Here is a 19195-nt window from a genome sequence, read left to right as displayed (position 1 = left end):
CATCATGGTTTCAGACGAGACTGAAGGAATATCCATCGCCACCTGATTGAAGCGCTGGATGTAAGCTCGGAGGGACTCCCTGGGGCCTTGTTTCATGGAGAACAGGCTGACGCTCGTCTTCTGATAACGTCTGTTGCTCGTGAAGTGGTGAAGGAAAGCCGTTCGGAAGTCTTTGAAGCTTCGGATAGACCCGTCTGACAACCTTCTGAACCACCGTTGAGCGAGCCACAGAGCGTAGTGAGGTAAACTCTGCACTTGACTCCATCTGTGTACTGATGAAGAGTAGCGGCGTTATCAAACTTACCGAGATGATCGTCAGGGTCGGTCGACCCGTTATATTCTCCGATCGCCAAGGGAGTGCAATGCCTTGTCAATGGATCTTGAAGGATTGCCTCAGAAAATTGCCGATTGATCCGCTCAGGAGAAAGACTGCTTTGCCCTTTACGGGAGCTTCATCTGATGAGGATCCTTGCTCTTGATTTGCTTGCGCTATTTCGGAGGGTGTTTGAAACAATGCCCGATGAAATGGAATGGGTGCAAGAGGAGCTTCTCCAGGAGTGTCGGTTGGCAGCTTATTCTGCCCCCATATGGAGAGTTGTTCCGGCTGGTCCTCTTACGCCGCTCGACCTCCCGAGGCTGATGTTGCTTGCTGCGCCAGCCGATCGGCTAGCGCCTTTTGTTGCTGCTGCTCGATTATTTTTGCTGCCTGTACTTGTATGAGCGCGTCGAGCTCCTCTTGCGTGAGCGTCACGGTGTGGAGACGTCCAGCTTCTTCTATCTTCTCAGCTCAGATTCAAGTGCGTTCGCATAGACGGCGCCTAATTTGATCATGTACAAGAGTGAGCCGACGGGCGCTGGGAAGGTGGTGCTCACGTTGACTGGATGTCGACTGAGGATGACATGGACCTCAAACGAGGTAAGCCTGCAACCACAAGTCGTTAGTGCCGAACCAGGGAGGGTTTCCTCGGCGATGGCCCGTCGACGCTCAATTCAGTCACCGGCGGCAAACGAATGAAGAATGAAGTAAAGAAGAAAGGAGCAGCAGCGTAACTATAGCTACCATAGTGAACATACCTCCGTCGAAACCTGGGGGTCCTTATATAGCGCTCCCGAGAAGCGCGTGCGCGCTTCCCAAGATGCACACGCTTCTTGAAGCATACCTGGAAAGGACATATCAGAAAAGCGTGCCTGATGCCATACCTTAACAACCCAAGCATATCCCTGACGTGACAGTGAAAGCTTCCACCGTACGATTCTCTATCTGACCATGCCGCCGACCAAGCCGTCTGTCAATGACACTGGTCCCTAGGGAGATATCGCCAACTGCTCCTTTTGTCTTTTATTGGGCCGAGCGGGAGAGCCGCTCGGCCAGTTTGCCGTCCCCGTCCAGGTGATACAATGGTCCGGTCGAGCGTCCGCACGGCCGATGCTCTGCTATCCGGCTCCCTCCTATCGGGTGAGGGAGCCCTATCTACCGGGTTGAGGCTGCATCCACTGTTTAGCCTAGCGGGACGGCCGCTCGGCCTTCGTGCCTCCCTGCTTGAGCTTTATGAGCATCGGAAGCTCGGTATTTGACCGAGCTGTCGGAGTGTCGGACCGGCTATTCTTCATGCTAATCGGGAATGTAGTTCGCCCGGTCGGACTCATGCCTGGGACGTTGACCACTTTGACCCCCTGCCAAACGAGCCCCACCTTACCACCGGATCAGGGGCCGCTAAGGAAACGGATCAAAGGAGAGGGTCATCACACATCAGAATGTATAATATCAAATGAATTAGAAGAAAAAGAAAAACTTTTAACGATAAGACAGAAAAGTTGGCCAGTTTACAACCATTATAATCAGAAATATCATAACTTTTTAAAGGTTATAATACTCCTGTAAAAACTAAAAACTACAAATGAAATACTGAAATATGATCAAATTGAGAAACCATAAATAAAAATCAAAAGATGAACAACTCAAACGAAAAAATGATAAATCCACACTCGAAAGTACAACATCTAGTACTTTGAGTTGATCCAAAACATATAATCCTTCTTGCTTATAGCCTATGCCAATCTGCCTTTGAAATTGTGGGTTCTAAACCTAACAATTGGATGAAAAACGAGGCTAGATGTAAGACTCGAAATATAATAAACATCAGTAAAAGATAAATAAGACGTAACAATTGAACCAACACCTATTAATGACATAGGAGTACTATCAACAGTCACAATATATATAGATGAACAGAAGAAAAAAAGAAACAAAATATGATAAAATAAATGAGATATGATTGAAGACACCAAAGTCTAAAACCATAGGAATAAAGATATACCTAAAATAACAGACGATGATAAACCTAGATAAGAAGGTTGTGAAACAAAAAATTATTGAAAATGTTCAAACATATATGGATCAAGATTTTCATGATGTAGCAATGGTAGTTATTTTCATGATGTAGCAATGGTAGTTATTGCAATTAATATTGTTACTGCGATGGTCATTTCTACTACTGTGGTGGTCACACAATTTTTTTTTTTTAAATCAAATTATCAAAATATGAAAATGAAAATTCTAATACTATGTAGAAATCAAAAGAGAGAAAATTAGAGTTGGCTTTATTATGAACATCAAACTTAATAAAATGTTATACAATAAGATGTTTATATAGTTAGCTTAAATAAATGAAAAAACTAATTTATCGTTAATAGTTAATAAATAGAAACATCTAATAATAACATAAATTAATAGTTAATAAATAGAAAAAATCTAATAATAATATAATTTAATAATAACAGTTATAAAATCATAACTATTGATTCGATTATTTAATATTGTTGTAACAATGATTAGTTATTCGATTATTTAGAGGACAGATTTTTTGATCCGTAATTTATGAATCAGGAGATGATCTACTATTGTAGACTTTTGATTTGGATGGACCCTATCAATTTAAAAGTGTGCTCCATCTAAATCAATGATTTTCATACAGTGAATCATCTTTTGATCCATAAATTGTGGACTAGAGGATCCTTACTGGATTATTTAATATTGTTATAACACTGAGTAGTGATTCGATTATTTAATATTGTTGTAACAATGAGTAGTTTTTAGATTATTTAATATGGGTGTAATAATTTACTCATCGATGAATTCAAAATTTATAGAAAATAATAATATATTTAAAGATAATTATGTTATTTATAAAAAAAATGGTATCTTATTTTTTAATAATAACTAGTGTGATCGTCCATACGCGTTGCGTCTATAATATAATAATATATAAATTATTTGGGTCTTGGATTTTCTAATGTCACCCTTATAAACCAAGAATTAATTATTTGGATAAGATTTGTCAGACCCATGCAATAGTGACGCTAGAAAATCCCAGCAATAAACTACTGTAACGGACTTCCCTATGCAAAAAATTATTTTAATTTAATATTATACTTATCTTAGTAAAAAAAATTAAGAAAAATATATTTTTTAACATCGTTGGCTTAAAATATTTATAGAAGTTTTTTTGATCATAGTGTTATCAATTCTAAGATATGAGACTAAAAATAATTATATTTTTTTTATATAAAACAACCAGAGAAAATTAATGATGAAAAAAATTCATAATAATACACTGTAACGGAGTCTCGAACTCTAAATTATTGATTGTTTCACTTTTAGAATTACTAATAAACCTTGAAATTATTTTTAGTGTAAATAGAAAAAAAGATATTAACGTAAATATATTTTAAGCTTCACCAAAATTAATTAATAAAGGGAGAAGATTTTTAATAAAATAATAAAATAATAATAATAATAATAAACCTTCTTTTAATTTTTTTATTCATAATTTTTAATTATATATTTTTAGTATAATTTTGTATCATTTTTACTATAACATTATAGCATAACAAAAAATTTCCTATTTAAATTTATAAAATTATTTATATCTATAATTCATTAATAAATACATTACTCAACCAATGAACACTAGACGAAACAGATGGCGTCCACAACTCCAAGCCCGTCCCTCCCTGCCCCGGCAGAGATCCCCACCCTCGAGTCTCCGACCATGCCTCACCACTTCTGGGAACTAACGCTCCGCCATTAACGAGCCTAGATGACAATCTATAGATCCGGCAAGGGAGGGCAACAACGCACACGCAGGGATCAAGCTTCTTTAATTACAGTGCATTTAATCGCCAACTGACTGTCTGTAAATTAATTAGCTAGGGATTCAGTTTTAAACGTAGATGGATTGTGGGAAACAGCGACAGGACATGAATCAGAAGCCATGGCTTCGTCCCAGGTTCGCCGTCGCCTACAATCCCACAGCGGCATTTTATCAAACATATGGTGACAGGCAATAAAGTACTAGCAAGAACATGCAAATTGACTGTATTTGCCATGGCAAAAGCTGGGAACAAGAAGGGATTCATGGCGGGAGGGAACGCTTGATTCTGTTTCCCCCTCGACAAAACATGATCGGAGTATCGGAACACATTCTACGGTTGCTACCGGGCGATCTCAGCTTGGAGAGTGGAGTTGAGTCCCACTTGCTCCTGCTGCCAGCTGAGCTCGGAAACCACGGCGTCGTCGACGGGGGCGAATTCCTCGAGCTCTCGGACGAGATCTTTGGCATTGGGGGCGGAAACGAAGAGGTGGCGCTGGAAAGGCTGGATGAAGCCGTCCTCCACGGCCTTGTCGATAAAGGCGAGCAGAGAGTCGTAGTAGCCGTCCACGTTGAGCAAGCCAACCTTCGATCAAGATTTAACATTGAGCATGTAATTGAGCTGCAGAGAAGTAATTCGAGGGGGAAATGGAGAGAGAGAATACGGGCTTCCGGTGGATGCCGAGCTGAGCGAAGGAGATGGTCTCGAGCAGCTCCTCGAGCGTTCCGTAGCCGCCTAGAGATTGGAAATGAGGAAGAAGGTGATGATGAGGTCAGAAGTCAATTATTGGCAGGGGAAGGAAATGGCCGACCAGGGAGTGCGATGAAGGCGTCAGAGTGACGGGCCATTTCGGCCTTGCGCTGGTGCATGCTCGCCACCGACATCACCTCCCCGAACCTCTGCTCTCCGGTCAACTATCCACAAAAACAGACATTGAAACCATGCAGGAATGGAAGCAAGATTCGATTTTGAGACTACCTCTTTGCGCATCAGGGTCCGCGGAATGATCCTGGACGAGAAAGGAGCGAATTTTAGGGAAGCGATTAAGGATTCAAACCGAAGGGAATTGAAGAACACTGCTGGGTGCTTGCTGACCCGATGACATGGCCGCCGCCGGAGTGAACAGCTTCGGCGACCAACCCCATGAGGCCCACACTGCCTCCGCCGTACACCAGATCCACCTTCCTCGCTACCTGATCAGAGGAAAACGCATCAAAGAAGGAACTAATTGCATGGAAAACTGATTGAAGAGATATCGAATCACCAGTTCCTTGCCGAGCTCGACGGCGGCGTGCTGGTACGAGCTCCGCTTCCCAGGGCTGCTGCCGCAGAAGACACACACTCTCTTGAACCTCGATTCGGCCACCGTTACCTCTTCCATCTTGTTCTTATTCTGCCGCCGCCGCTGCTACTTCTCGCAGTGCCTTGGATGAGAGGGCGAACAAGCTGCGTATATATAGCACACGACTCGATCGAGGATGCTCATTTAATCTGATTTTATCTCTACGGAAGAAGAAGAGGTGTTGCTTCTTGCTACGTAAATGCAATGTCACCCTCTCGCGTACTTTCCGCCCCTTCGAAAAGCCAAAAAGAAAACAGAGGAGCGCACAAGGCGATCATGATCTTCTAGGTCGCCCACACGTGTAGACCATCAGCATCCCTTGGAAACTCGCACAACACACTGTTCGACCTCTACACGCCTACGAATTTGTCCTGTTTATGCCTCTCTTTCCTCTGCTGCCATTAACTCTCGTACTACGCGGCAGAGAGGCCTTGATACAGAGCAGAGGAAGCAAAGAGAGAGAGATAGAGAGAGGGGGAGGGAAGACTGGATGATTACTGGAATTAGAGGGGAGAGGAAGATGAAGAGGGCAATGAGGAATCATTCATTTGCCTCATTGTCGCAGAGAGATTGGATGGAGGCGTGGAATGGGTGCCTCTGTGACTGTGCCGCTGCCTGCATGAAATCGAATCCTGGTCGAGAGCAATTTTAATGGCGGAGGCGAGTGCCGTCTGGTCATTGCGGATCTTCCTTACTTCTTGCGGAAGACCGAATCATGGTGGGATTCTCCCTCGGTTTCCAGGCTCCTCTGGAAGATCCTCCATCTGTTCGAATTAATGTCTCAAAGATGAGACTTAATTGTGATTAATAGAGATTAAGCTTCGGGTTATGAGAAGCTAGTAGCACGGAAGGGTCGGTACGGTTGATTGCATACGCATTCCGGAGGGAGTGACGTCAGGATACTGGCAGTCGATGGGACGAGCTCATCATTACGGAAGGCGTCGGTACGACGCGTGGCGCACGCCTGCATGCGCCTTCGGCCTTTCCATTTCGGCCTTTGTCACCTCCCCTGCGCCATCGTACGTTGCAACCAAAGCTTGGCCGGACCGGATCCGATCGGGCCGCCTAAGTACTCGGAGATAAATAGTCGATTATAATTGAATTAAATTTAATAATTTAATTGAATTAATTAAATTAAATCAAATAAGTTTTTTTAAGTAATCGAATAAATTAAATTTATAATAAAAATTAAATAAATCGAACTAATAAAATATTAATTAATTTAGTCAAAAGTTAAATTGTCTAAAAATTTAGTTCGTTTTAATAAAAATTCATTTTCAATCTAAAAATTAGGATTTAAAAATCTATTTGATTTAAAATTCAATTTATTCAATTTTATTGAATAAAAAATTTTAAAATCAAAATCCAACTAAGTTTAGAAAAATAAATTAAAAATTTAAATTCAGTTAATTTATTCTATTTAATTAAACTTTTGCTCATTCTAAATATATATAGTCTTATTTTTTATAAAAAAATTATTTTACAATAATCAACAGGACGCCTTTTAACACAGCAGTTATCCTAAGTATATTATTTAATATTATTATCTCCTTTTATATATTAAATTCTGAATTGATGGAAGATATTGTAACAGGTATAGATTCTTAATTATTAAGATACATATTTAACATGTTAAAATAATATTATCACAATTACAAATTTATAATTACTATAGCATAAATTTAACATGTTTATATTATAATAATTACAATTTTATAACTATTACCATTCGATCAGTTCATTTAGCATCACATTCCAATAATTATGAAATCATAATTATTAAAATTTAAATTTATTTTCTTCAATATTATTGATATAGTAATTTTATAATATTTAAAACTATTACGACTTCATGGTTATTATCACGATTATTTTTAAATTTAAAATTTATGATAGGAAATAATAACATGTAAGAGATGTCATAAAAACAGAGATGCCCATGATTTCAAAAAAATAAAGATGTTATTTTGATTTTTTTTTAATTTTTAAATAATTAAAATAAATTTAAAAAGAGATAAAATATGTTAACTATTTTCGACAAATTCTATTAAACCGGCTACCGCCGCCGCCGTCGTGCGTGCCGTAATTTTCAACCGTTACATCCGTACGCGTAACGCTGCTACGGACAGTATACCGCGTTCCCTGTTACGATCTCGACTCCGTCCCCATCTCGTGACGCGTGAAGCGTCATGATTGCTCTGGCGCATCGTATCGGGTTCATTGATAGCGATCCGACCGTCAATTTGACGTTTTCGCCCGAGTGGTAACATCGCGTAATAAATAGCTAGCGCGCCGGATTGCTGGCACGTGAGCGGGAGCGTGTGGCGGCTAGGCGTATTTAATTGGATTTGACGCGAAGTGGATTTTTAGAGGATTTATTTGTATTTACGTAACCCTAAAATAAGACGGAGACGGCACCTGCAACGAGTGGCCAGGATTCACCCACAGTGCATGATCCATGCAGCTAGACGTCGACGTGTATCTTTGACGTGCACAACTTTTACAGTGAGCCACCATTACGCATGCAGATGGATCTGTGAGTGGGTAATTAATAGTCAATCCTCTTCTTTTTCCAATAGATTGATCAGTTTGGATTGATTGCGTTGTGGAAACGGCAGAAGGAAATTGGAGAGGGACTTGGGGAAGATCCATGGCCATTGTGTAATGAGGTCTTTAATTATCACCTGCTTTCCCAGCTTCTTTTTTTCTTGTTCCTTCCCCAAATTGATCTGATCATCTCGATCGTCTATTATGATTATATAGTTAATGAAGATTTAGAGTTTGGTGGGACTAGTTAATGCACTAGAATTTCATGTGCTTGTACCAAGGCTGGCTACTTTGGATCGGTTTGGCTCATCAAGATTTGGTTGGTGGTAAGTGTTGGTCCTTTGATGACCAACAAGAGGGGAGGGATGAATTATTCTATAAAAATAAATTCAACACTTTCTCGACTTATACCTTAATTAAGAACACTTATAATTAACAATTAAGAGACTAATTAAAAAGATTGAGACACAAGAAGAATTACTTGGTTTGCAATCAGAAGATTGTTAATCCAAAGAAAATGAAACGCACTTTATGACGATCTCTTTCAGACAGAATAACCTCTTACAACTTTAACAACTCACAAATGAAAGTAGAACAGAAAGAAATGAATTACAAGTTGTTGTCTGAACTACTGAAATCAGAGCTATATTTATAGTACTGTTTCGGGTGCCTGAAAGGATCCCGAGCGCCTGGAGTGGGATATAATTCTATCCTCGATGCGTCGATCAACGTACACGCCGATTCTGATAAAAGCTGAGTTCTGGAAGCTCGGAATGGCTCCAGCCTCCCAGATCCACAAAAGTCAACATGGTTGACTTTTTCGATTCGGACCCTCTGCTCAGGTTTTGTTCGCCTCGGTCCGAGTCTTCCACTCCGATTCCGCTCGCTTGGGTGATCTCGACTATCCGGAATAGGGTTCACCCGAACTCAATTTCCTGTCTTCTCTTCGAGCAGCCTTCCTCCTCGACTTCTCGTCCCTCGAACATCGCGTACGTTCTTCTCGTTCACCGGTGTACTCTTCCGCGGCACCTCATCCCTCGGACGCACTGAGCGCGCCAACTCTCTCCCGTGTTGTCTTTCTCGCTAACCGCGTCTTCCGCTCGACTTTCTGTGCTCCTAAGCTCTTGCACACTTAGACACAGGGGTTAAACCAAACATGATCTAACTTAACTTGTTTGATCACATTAAAATAACCTTGGGGTTCTAACAATATTCTCCTTTTTAATGTAAGTAATCCAAGTTAAGCTAGGGTAAACAAATATAATGTAAAAATAAATAAGTTTACAAATAAGTGCAAAAAGGATTTTACAATTTGAAATATGGATAATACCTCCCCCTAGACATAATAGTCCCTTCTCCCCCTTTGATCACATTAAAAAATTAGGGTATCACAACAGGTCTAAGGGTAATTCTAATTTTTGTGCAGAAAAATTTCAAGCAAAAAAAAATTTCTAAGTTTAAAGATAGAATTTTTGTGTAACCTATAAAATAACTTAAAAAAATTTAAGTTAAACAGATTAAAAAAAATAAGTTTTAACAAAAACAATTTAAATGAAGTTTGCAATTAAAGACAAATTTTTAAGTGAAATTTGAAAAAGTTATTGAGTGAAGTTTGTAATTTTTTAAAAATTTTAACAAATGTTAAATCTTTGACAAATATTGAAAGCATTTCATTGAAAGCATTTCATGTTTATCAGTTTATCAATTAAATATTTAATTCAGAAATTGACTTCCAGGTTATGGCGAGACACTAGGCATTCTTGGTTATTGGATCATCAACTACTTCTAGAAAAAGTCTTTTAATGAATTCAAATATTTAATTTTCTACCTGAAAGCCCTAAGTCTAATTTCACTTTTTAATTTAAATAAGTTTTTGGAACCCAATATAGGTTCCTTCATACAGGGTTAATCAGGTATTTTCTAGGGATATAAGTTTTTGTTACTTTTCTGATCTGGCCTTTATGAAATCTATAGTATCAGTTTAATCCTCTATAGTTTCTAAAAACAGAAACATTTGAATATGCAGAATTTTTTAAGTTTTCTATTTCTTCTTTTAATTTGACATTTTTAAGTTTTACATTTTCAAAATCTTCTATTAGACATGATTATACTAAAATTCTTTTTATTTCTAAGTTTTCATTTTTTTAATTTATCATTTTTATTTTTTAACTTGTACATAGATTTTGTCATAGACTTAATACCAAAACAGAATTGATCAGGAGGTAAAAGACATACTTCACTTATCATATCAGACTTGAAACCTGACTCTCCCCCTGTTTCGCTGCATTTATCTGAAGTCGCTCCCCCTTCATCGATGCTGGCTTCTGAGGTGCTTTGCTCTTTATGGATTGCCATCAGTGCTAGTCCGGCATATTCTTTTATTTCTAATTCTGATGACAAGTTGTCGTCCCAAGTAGCAGTTAGAGTCTTGTGTTTGTTTTGCTTGGGCATCTTGCCTTTTTTCCTTTTTGAGTTCTGGGGAGTTCTCTTTTAAGTGTCTTTCCTTTTGACACTGGTAGCATCGAACCCTTCTTCTATTTCTTGGATTTTTCCTGTTCTGCATTTCTTTAAATTTGTTAGATCTAAAGAATTTTCTGAAATTCCTTACCATGTAAGCTTCTTGATCTTCTTCCGAGTCTGACTCGGGTTCATCCTTCTTGGTTGCATTTAGTGTCATAATTTGGCTTAATTCTTTTGTTCTACCTGCACATCTGGTTTCATGTAATTCTAGAGTAGAAAAGAGTTCCTCTAGGGTACTTACCTCCAGGTCCTTTGAGATGTAGCAGGCGTCAATTATCGAGATCCATTCTGGAGTCCTGGGAAGACATTGAGTGCATAGCGTATCGAGTCCCGGTTGGTTACCGTTTCACCGAGATTTTCGAGTCTGGTGATTAGTTCTTTGACCTTCGCGTGTAGATCGGCTACCTTCTCACCTTTTTTAAGACGAATATTCGTCAGTTTGTTCCGAAGTATGTCTCATCTTATGAGTTTGGCTTCAGATGTGCCTTTGTAGAGTTCCAAGAATTTTTCCCGAGTTCTTTGGCTGACGAGTAACTCCCGATGCGGTTGACTTCTTGAGGTAGCAGAACGCTCAGCGAGTGATATTCTGCTCGGTTATTTGCTACGAAATCATTTTGTTCTTTCTTCGTCCAAAGACTCTCTTCCTTCTCCTCTCCATTTTAATTCGTAGGAGCTACAAAGCCATACTTGATTATTAAATGAATCTCAAAGTCAGTTTTTAGAAATACCCCCATTCGGCATTTCCAGTGTGCGAAGTCTCCCTCGAATTTTGGTGGAACGATGCTTGGTCCGGCAATTGGTTTCTTTGCTTTGGTCGACAGTTAGTCCTTCTGAAGCATCCTTTCTATGATACCATTTGTTGGTCCCTTGGTGGCCGACAAGAGGGGAGGGGTGAATTGCCCTACAAAAATAAACTCAACCCTTTCTCGACTTATAGCTTAATTAAGAACACTTGTAATTAACAATTAAGAGACTAATTAAAATGACAGAGACATAAGGAGAATTACTTGGTTTGCAATAAGAAGATTGCTAATCCAAGAAAAATGAAGCGCACTTTATGACGATCTCCTTCTGGCGGAGTAGCCTCTTACAACGTTAACAACTCACAAATGAAAGTAGAACAGAAAGAAATGAATTACAAGTTATTGTCTGAACTACTGAAATCATAGTTATATTTATAGCACTATTCCGAGCGCCTAGAAGGGTTCTGGGCTCCTGGAGTGGGATAGAATTCTATCCCCAACATGTCGGTTAACGTACACGTCGATTATGATAAAAGCTGAGTTCCAGACACCCGGACTCACAAAAGTCAACATGGTTGACTTTTTCAGTCCAAGCCTTCTTCTTCGGTTTTGCTCGCCTCAGTCCGGGTCTTCCACTCTGGTTCCGCTCGTTTGGATGATCTCGGCCATCCAGAATAGGGCTCACCCGAACCTAATTTCCGGCTTTCTCCTCGAGCAGCCTTCCTCCCCGGCTTCTCATCCCTCGAATGTCGCGTATGTTCTTTTCGTCCACCGGTATACTCTTCTATGGCACCTTGTCCCTCGGACGCACCGAGCTCGTCGGCTCTCTCCCATGCCGCCCTTCTCGCTAGCCGCGTCTTTCGCTCGACTTCCTATGCTCCTAAACTCCTTCACACTTAGACACAGGGGGTTAAACCAAATAGAACCTAACTTAATTTGTTTGATCACATCAAAATAACTTTGAGGTTCCAACAGTAAGTTGGTCAAGTTAATTACTCCACTTAATATATATACACACTGTCCGACGCTTTGTGTGCGACCGTGAGCAATGCGCATACGTGGCATTGCTAGCTTGATTTTTTAATAAATAAATATTCCTTTTATTCTCTCTCCCCTTCTGCGTTTTATTTAAAATGGAAGGTGAAAGAATCTTTCCAAATCTAAATTTTCCTCACCCTCTCTCTCTCGCTCTCGCTCCTTCCTTCGTCGTAGCTCGCTCATAGAGGGTAAGCAAAAGCAAAGGCGCTGCGAGCTAAGCACAACTTACAGTTGCATGCTTATTCTTGAGCTAGCTGGAAGCTCTCCAAACTCCCACTGAACACATAACCAACACTGGTTTGCTTAACACCCATCTCTATTCTTGATCGTAAGTCTTTCCACTCCACTGTCTATTTTCTAGCTCTATATAATATTTTTTTAGCTCTGATATATCCTACAACAAATAACCCCTAGCTGCTTTCTTATAGTTTTTGCTTATATAATTTATAGGGAACTTCCCAATCATCCATTCTCATATTTCATAATAAATGGTAATTCATTTCATTTTAAGTTGTAATTCTCGATCGTCATCCTAATATATATTCGAAGGATTTATGTTACAACATACAAGGTCGACGCCTGCTACAATGCCTGCAACCACTTGAACAGTTAGCTGTTATACGTTGTAGTAACTACTTCGATGGATAGATGCTACACCTTGTAGAAACTAAATGTCCAAGCAGTTACTTGGTAAGTCATTTGATTTTAAGTTATAATTCCCTTTATTTCTTATATATATTGTTTATACATGATTCTAAATGATCTATTTAATTAACATAGGGGAAACATATATTGTCTTTATTGGACGTCAGCCGAGTGTTAAACTATTAATTAATATAGCTACTACAATGTTGTGTTAATGAGGGAGCACCAGACAACTGAACATGAGTTTTGATAATGGCAAAGGGTTCTAAGTTAAGTGTTATTATTGTTCTAAAAAATTAAACTGAGTGTGTAGGAAAGTCCTAAGTGATATTAGGCAAAGTGAAAGTCCTAGCTGTGGTTAGGCAATGAAGTCCTGATATGGGGAATGAAAATAAATTTTACTCGGTATTATTATCGATCGAAAAATCTGTCATCCAACGGAATTCAATTCTTATTTAGAATCACCCGATTGTTCTTCCCACCCTAAATGGGGGCGGGTAATAGAGGGACAACCCTGACAAAAGGGGGAGGCTCGTCCTGTCCTCTGGTGCTTATATGGTTCCCCCTCACAAACATGTGACTGAAAGGTCATTTTTGACCTGATCTAATTCAACTCGGCTTGTAGAAGATCCACCTTAGCTTACTGCTGGTCTAAGACTTGTTGTTATTGAGATATTAGTAAACCATCTACATGAACTTTTCTAGCCAGAACGACTATCTCTGAGGTATGCTGGGCTCTTAGATCATCCAACTCCTCAATTTTTTGCTTCAACTTTGAATAGACTTTGTTCCTCAAAGTCACTTCTGATTGGACCCGTGATTGAGCTGCTAATAGACGTACCTCTAGTTCTTTTTGGTGTGAACGATGTAGATCCAGAGCTCGCATGGCCTCAACTAAAGATTTTTCCTTCTCATGAAGCAATTGATCCCAGGGAGGAAGATCTAAAGCCATGACTTCCAACAAAATCTTTAGAAAGAAAGTAGAATAAACAAGATCAAAGATCGATGTTGTAGAAGGTAGGATCACACACCTATTTAAATTACTGGAGGTATCACGGGATCATTGTATCAAGGGTCACGGGATCATTGTAGTAAGGGTCATGGAATCATTGTAGCAGAGGTTACGAGATCACTATCATAGATGTGAGAGGTTCAGGAAAAATTATTATTTAGAAAAGAGACAAAAGTAAACTTAGGTCTAGTCAGTCGGATGCACCTCCTTCGACTAGACTTGAGGGGGAGGCGAGTGATATGGGTCATCAGGAGAGGATCCCGTACAATAATGTGAAAAGGGATATAAGTGGACGAGAGAAGAAGTAGAGAACCCCGGGTGGGGTAAATGCGCTCGGTAAGCAAAGATCGGTCGAGAATATGGGACCGGCAGGTCTAGAACTGGCTAAGGACACGATATGGGTAGATATGCTCGGCAGGAAAATCTCGTCCGTGCATGGAATGCTAAACGAACCAAAATGAGTGAAATATTAGCACACACACCTACGCCTGGCAGGAGAGTCTTGGTCGAGCATGAAATCCCGACTGAGAATACAGGGCCAATCGAGAACGCAAGCTTGACTGAACTAATAAACGGATGAAGAGTTAGTACATGCAAACACGTTCGACAGTCAAGGTTCGGCCGAGTATAAGGCGTTGGTTAAACTTAAACAATAGAATGCGAATGAACCTAGGAGCGCTCAGCAAGCAATGCCCGATCGAACTTAAAGGCGTGCATTCCTAAGCAATCTCTATAACCAGCTAAGCAAAGATCGATTGCATATCATAAGGCTCAACATGACTCAATAGACGAAGCTCGATTGGGCATAAACATAATACAAATATAACACACCCGATAGTAGAAGCCCGGTCGAGCATGAACATAACACGCTCGGTAATATAATCTCAAGCGAGAGAGCAGACATACAAACTAAGGTTGTCAGAATGGGCTTGGCTTGGAAGTATTAAGTCAAACATAGGCATGACTCGCTCGGTAATATAATCTTAGGCGTAGAGTAGACTTACAAACTAAGGTTGTCAGAATGGGCTAGGCTTGGAAGTATTCAGTCAAACATAGGTATAATACGCTCGGTAAAAAAATTCTGGGCGGACGTATAAATATGCACTAGTATAAGATCGACCTGGCAAAAGCTGGCTGGACATAGACAACCTTGTTACATCCTTTAGATATAGTTGACCAAAATTAGCTTTTCTTCTCGATACACAAATACATCTGTTATATTAATGATATGTGATTACATGACAACCTATTTTACTTGGTGGGAAAAATCTTCTAGAGACTTCTGCAGGTGAACTAAACGACAAAAAAGGTACATCTGGGCTACAAAAAAAAATTCCTTAAACTATTATTGTAGATGATGTCATCTCCTACTCTAACGAACCGGGGTCCACCTCATGACTACGAAGGTTATATGAGGTGGTATAAAAAGAGGAATCCTCTCCGTTGGCAAGGTAAGCGAGGCATCGTCTCTCAAACCCTAGTTCCACTTCAGTTTATTCTTCTTCTTCCTCTTTTTCTTCCTGCTTGAAAAAGGAGAAAACTGACTTAAGCGTCGGAGGGCCTAGTCAGCGATTACCACCCCGGTCTTAGGTCATAATACTTTGTTGGTTGATTTCATAGTGCGCGGGAGGTGATATCATCTAGCGGAACATTGATCCAGGGCCTTCTTCGTCACGGTACACTATTCGTCGGAGTTTCTTCTAGATCTGCTTTGAGTTTCTCAAATATGTTATTATTCTTCTTTATCGGAATTATCGCCCATCTTCCTTAGCGCCTCATCTCACCGAGGCTATTCGCTAGAGTTTCTTCTAGATCTATTATTATTCTTCTTCACAGGAATTATTGCCCATCTTCCTTAGCGCCTCATCTCGCTGAGGCTATTTGTCAGAGTTTCTTCTAGATCTGCTTTGAGTTTCTCAAATCTGTTATTATTCTTCTTCGCCGAAAGTATCACCCACCGTTCCCAGCGCTTCATCTCGTCGAGTTCTCAGATAGGATCACAAACCAACGTCGTCTATGTGTTCGGTGGCAGTTTGGAGAACTTCCAGCCAGCTCGAGAACAAGCATGCTATTGTAACTTGTGCTTAGCTTGTAGTGTCATTGCTTTTGCTTGTCCGGCAGGAGCGAGCTACAAGGGAAGACGATGTCAAAGTAAGTTTTGAATAGAAGGCGGAAGGGAAGAGAGAATAAAAAAAAATATTTTTTTTTAAAGAAATCGAGCTGGCAATGCCACGTATGTTCGTCGCTCACAATCGCGCATGAAGTGTTGAGCAACATATCATTTCTGTATATATATATATAGAGAGAGAAAAAGAGGTTTTGTTATCCTAAAGACCTTATGTCGCATACTCTATGCACATCAGAAAAAAATTTCTATTTAGTTTTTTATATTTAATACTATAACCCAACCTCTAAATCCTAAAGACAAAATCTTATTGACATAATTAAAAACTTAAAAAATAAAATTAAATAAAAATTTAATCAAATGAAATAGACAATTGTTTTGTTTATTTTTTTAGCACTAGGTTAAGCCAATTAGATTTTATCTTTAAGATTTAGTGGTTGAGTTATAGTGTTCAAGATTAAAAGAATTTAAAACTAATAAAATTTATATGTTCACGGGATATAATATATGTATTTAGGAGATTTAGGGTTTAACATTTAAAAAAATAATTTTAAAAAAAAAATCGAATTCCAAGCACCTCAACTAAAAAATAAAAAAAATTAAAACAAGAATCAAGTGCCTTGAATTAATCAAACACTTCAACTAAGTTATCATGGATTGTTCTGCAGCAAAGGTACCAGTAAATTATATTTTGAAAGTCATGTAAATCAGTCTGATTAGATCACCACATTTGGACCAATCAGGTCGATGGATACATCCAAACCGATTGCTTGAACATGTTAGGACACATAGATGCCTATTTGACACATTTGAGCTAAACAACTCGATTGACCATCTAAGTTGGTTGACCCAATTACTGCATTTGACGACACATCTAGATCAATCAATTTGTCTAGACGGATCAAACAATCAATATGATTTATTGATGAACAAGTTTGGCAGGGCCGTCTCAAGCTAGGTTTTTAAAGCTCACTCATGATTGTTCATTCGAATTTGGGACTAACAATGGAAGATTTAAAAAAAAATAAAAAATATTTTTTAAAAATAGATTTATATATATATATATATATATATATATATATATATATATTATTTTTTTGAGATGTAAAATTATTACTTAAATTTTCATATTAAGTTTTATTTTAGTTGATAAAACTATAGAATTTTGTATTTTTTATAAAGCACACAGCATGAAGTATAGAAATAAATATTAACCAGCCAAATAATTGTCATATGCAAGACCATGTTATGCAGGGTCAGTATAAACTAGCAAGACATATGGAAAGCATTATAATATAAAATGAGATAATAAGATTGACGGTACACCAACAAAAAAAAAATATTAATTTAGGGATGAAATTAATTTAACAACAAATAAAATTTGGGACAAACAAAGTAATCATTGCTAATTAGCAACGAGATTTATGACAAAAAAAAAAATCCTATTAGCAACAACAAGATTTCGTCACAGACTTCATTGCTAAAAATAAATTTATCGCAAAGATCATTGTTAATTTGTGGTGAAGTCTTAATTTGTCACCAATTTGTTGACGAATTCAGGATTTATCGCTAATTTAGCAATGAGTTTTGCATTCATCATCAATTTGGCAATGAATTTAACAATGAATTATAATTTTTCATCAAAAATCCTAACTTAACTTCTTTGCCCTCTCCCCCAAATCCCTCGATCCCCCCTGAATCTCCTGATTTCCCTGATTCCCTAAAATCCCTCCTGAAGTGATGGTGATGACAATGAACGAGAGCTTGGAGAGGTATGACGGTAACCTTCCTCCCTTTTCCTTTACTCTCCCCTCTCATTTCCCATGGTCCTCACCGGTTAGATCTGGCCGTGGCGAGGTGCAGCGGCTGCCAATCATGATTATAAGGCGCAGCAGTCACTAGCCATGATCTCGAGCACTAGCTCAAGCGAGTTGCGAGAAGGTTGAATTATGCTGGGCACTGAGGCTAGTCGTGTTGAGGCTAGTCGGTCGTTGAGGCTGGTTGGCCACTAAGTTGAGGTTGCCCACCCACTGAGGATGGTCGAGCACTAGGAGCTAAGGCTAGTCGATCGCTCGGTGCTAAGGGTGGCTCGTTGGCGGGCACTGAGGTTGGTCGGATGCTGAGGCTGGTCGGGCGCTGACGCTAGCTAGTTCTGGAGTATGGCCGGCCGCTGAGGTTGGCTTGTCGATGAGCTGAGGTTGGTCGACCGTTGAGCCAAGGCTGGTAGGCCGTTGAGCTGAGGTTGTCCGACCGCTGAGCTACGGCAAATCAACCGCTAAGTTAAGGTTGGTCGACTATTTAGGGTCGTCGGATGCAAAGACTGGATCACATCGATCGTGAGTTTGAAGACGGAACTTATCAAGTATGTCATATTTGTGTTAAATTGTGAACGATGTTTGTATTTAATTAGGATGTGTTATATATAGAAAGGGAGATATAAAAGAAATGATTTCAACATAATATTTTGTAATATTGTTTGTGTAGATATCTCTATTTAGCGTCGACGTAATTGCTCCGACGCTCAAGTTAGATGAGGAGGAAGAAGATGAACCCTAGGATTTTTATATACATAAGTGTGCGTATGCATACCTTATGTCGGAAAGGACTACCTTTTATATAGAGAAAATAGACCTTTTCCTTTTATTCCGATCCTCATGCTGTTATTATTTAATTCCTTAAATAATGGAAGATTTATTCTCCCTGATGTCTTTTTACATAATAATTGAGATTAATAGACTTTTTCCTTCTATTCTAATTCTTAAGCTATAATTATTTAATTTCTTAAATGATGTAAAATTTATTCTCCTTATTATCTTTATTCTCCTTATTATCTTTTTTTCATATTATTACGAAATTTTCACGATGATTATTCTTCTCCTAAAATAGTCTTTCATCTTATATAATTTAAGAGCCGAGAAGCCCGAGTGGTCGAGAGGCTATAAAGTCGGGAAGTCCAAGTTGGGAGGTCCGAGTGATCGGGTGACTATGGAGCGGGAAGGCTTGAGTGGTTGGGAGGTCCGAGTGGCCGGGAGATTGTAGAGTCAAGAGGCCCAAGTGGTCGGGAGACTGTA

General features: G+C 39.2%; 1 protein-coding gene across 1 annotated transcript; it reads right to left on the bottom strand.

Moving 5' to 3' along the window:
* Positions 1-4355: 4355 nt before the first annotated feature.
* Positions 4356-5827, bottom strand: LOC122033386 (cytokinin riboside 5'-monophosphate phosphoribohydrolase LOG1-like). Its single transcript, XM_042592388.1, has 6 exons — positions 5417-5827; positions 5248-5345; positions 5131-5161; positions 4964-5066; positions 4817-4887; positions 4356-4737 (listed from the first exon to the last, which is right to left on the bottom strand). Exons 1-6 carry the CDS (start codon positions 5531-5533, stop codon positions 4495-4497), a joined length of 663 nt encoding a protein of 220 aa, XP_042448322.1. The 5' UTR covers positions 5534-5827; the 3' UTR covers positions 4356-4494.
* Between the last annotated feature and the right edge of the window lie 13368 nt (positions 5828-19195).

The sequence above is a fragment of the Zingiber officinale genome, chromosome 11B (assembly GCF_018446385.1).
Source record: "Zingiber officinale cultivar Zhangliang chromosome 11B, Zo_v1.1, whole genome shotgun sequence".
Classification (NCBI taxonomy): domain Eukaryota; kingdom Viridiplantae; phylum Streptophyta; class Magnoliopsida; order Zingiberales; family Zingiberaceae; genus Zingiber; species Zingiber officinale.
The sequence above is the reverse complement of the archived record's forward strand: the minus strand, read 5'-3'. Positions and strand labels throughout refer to the sequence as shown.

Excerpts from the sequence above, each read along its gene's own strand:
- LOC122033386 (XM_042592388.1), bottom strand. The coding sequence starts at position 5,533 with ATGGAAGAGGTAACGGTGGCCGAATCGAGGTTCAAGAGAGTGTGTGTC. Across the intron at positions 5,067-5,130 it reads GGACCCTGATGCGCAAAGAG|TTGACCGGAGAGCAGAGGTT; the intron begins GTAGTCTCAAAA and ends TTTTGTGGATAG. Across the intron at positions 4,738-4,816 it reads TCGGCATCCACCGGAAGCCC|GTTGGCTTGCTCAACGTGGA; the intron begins GTATTCTCTCTC and ends TCTTGATCGAAG.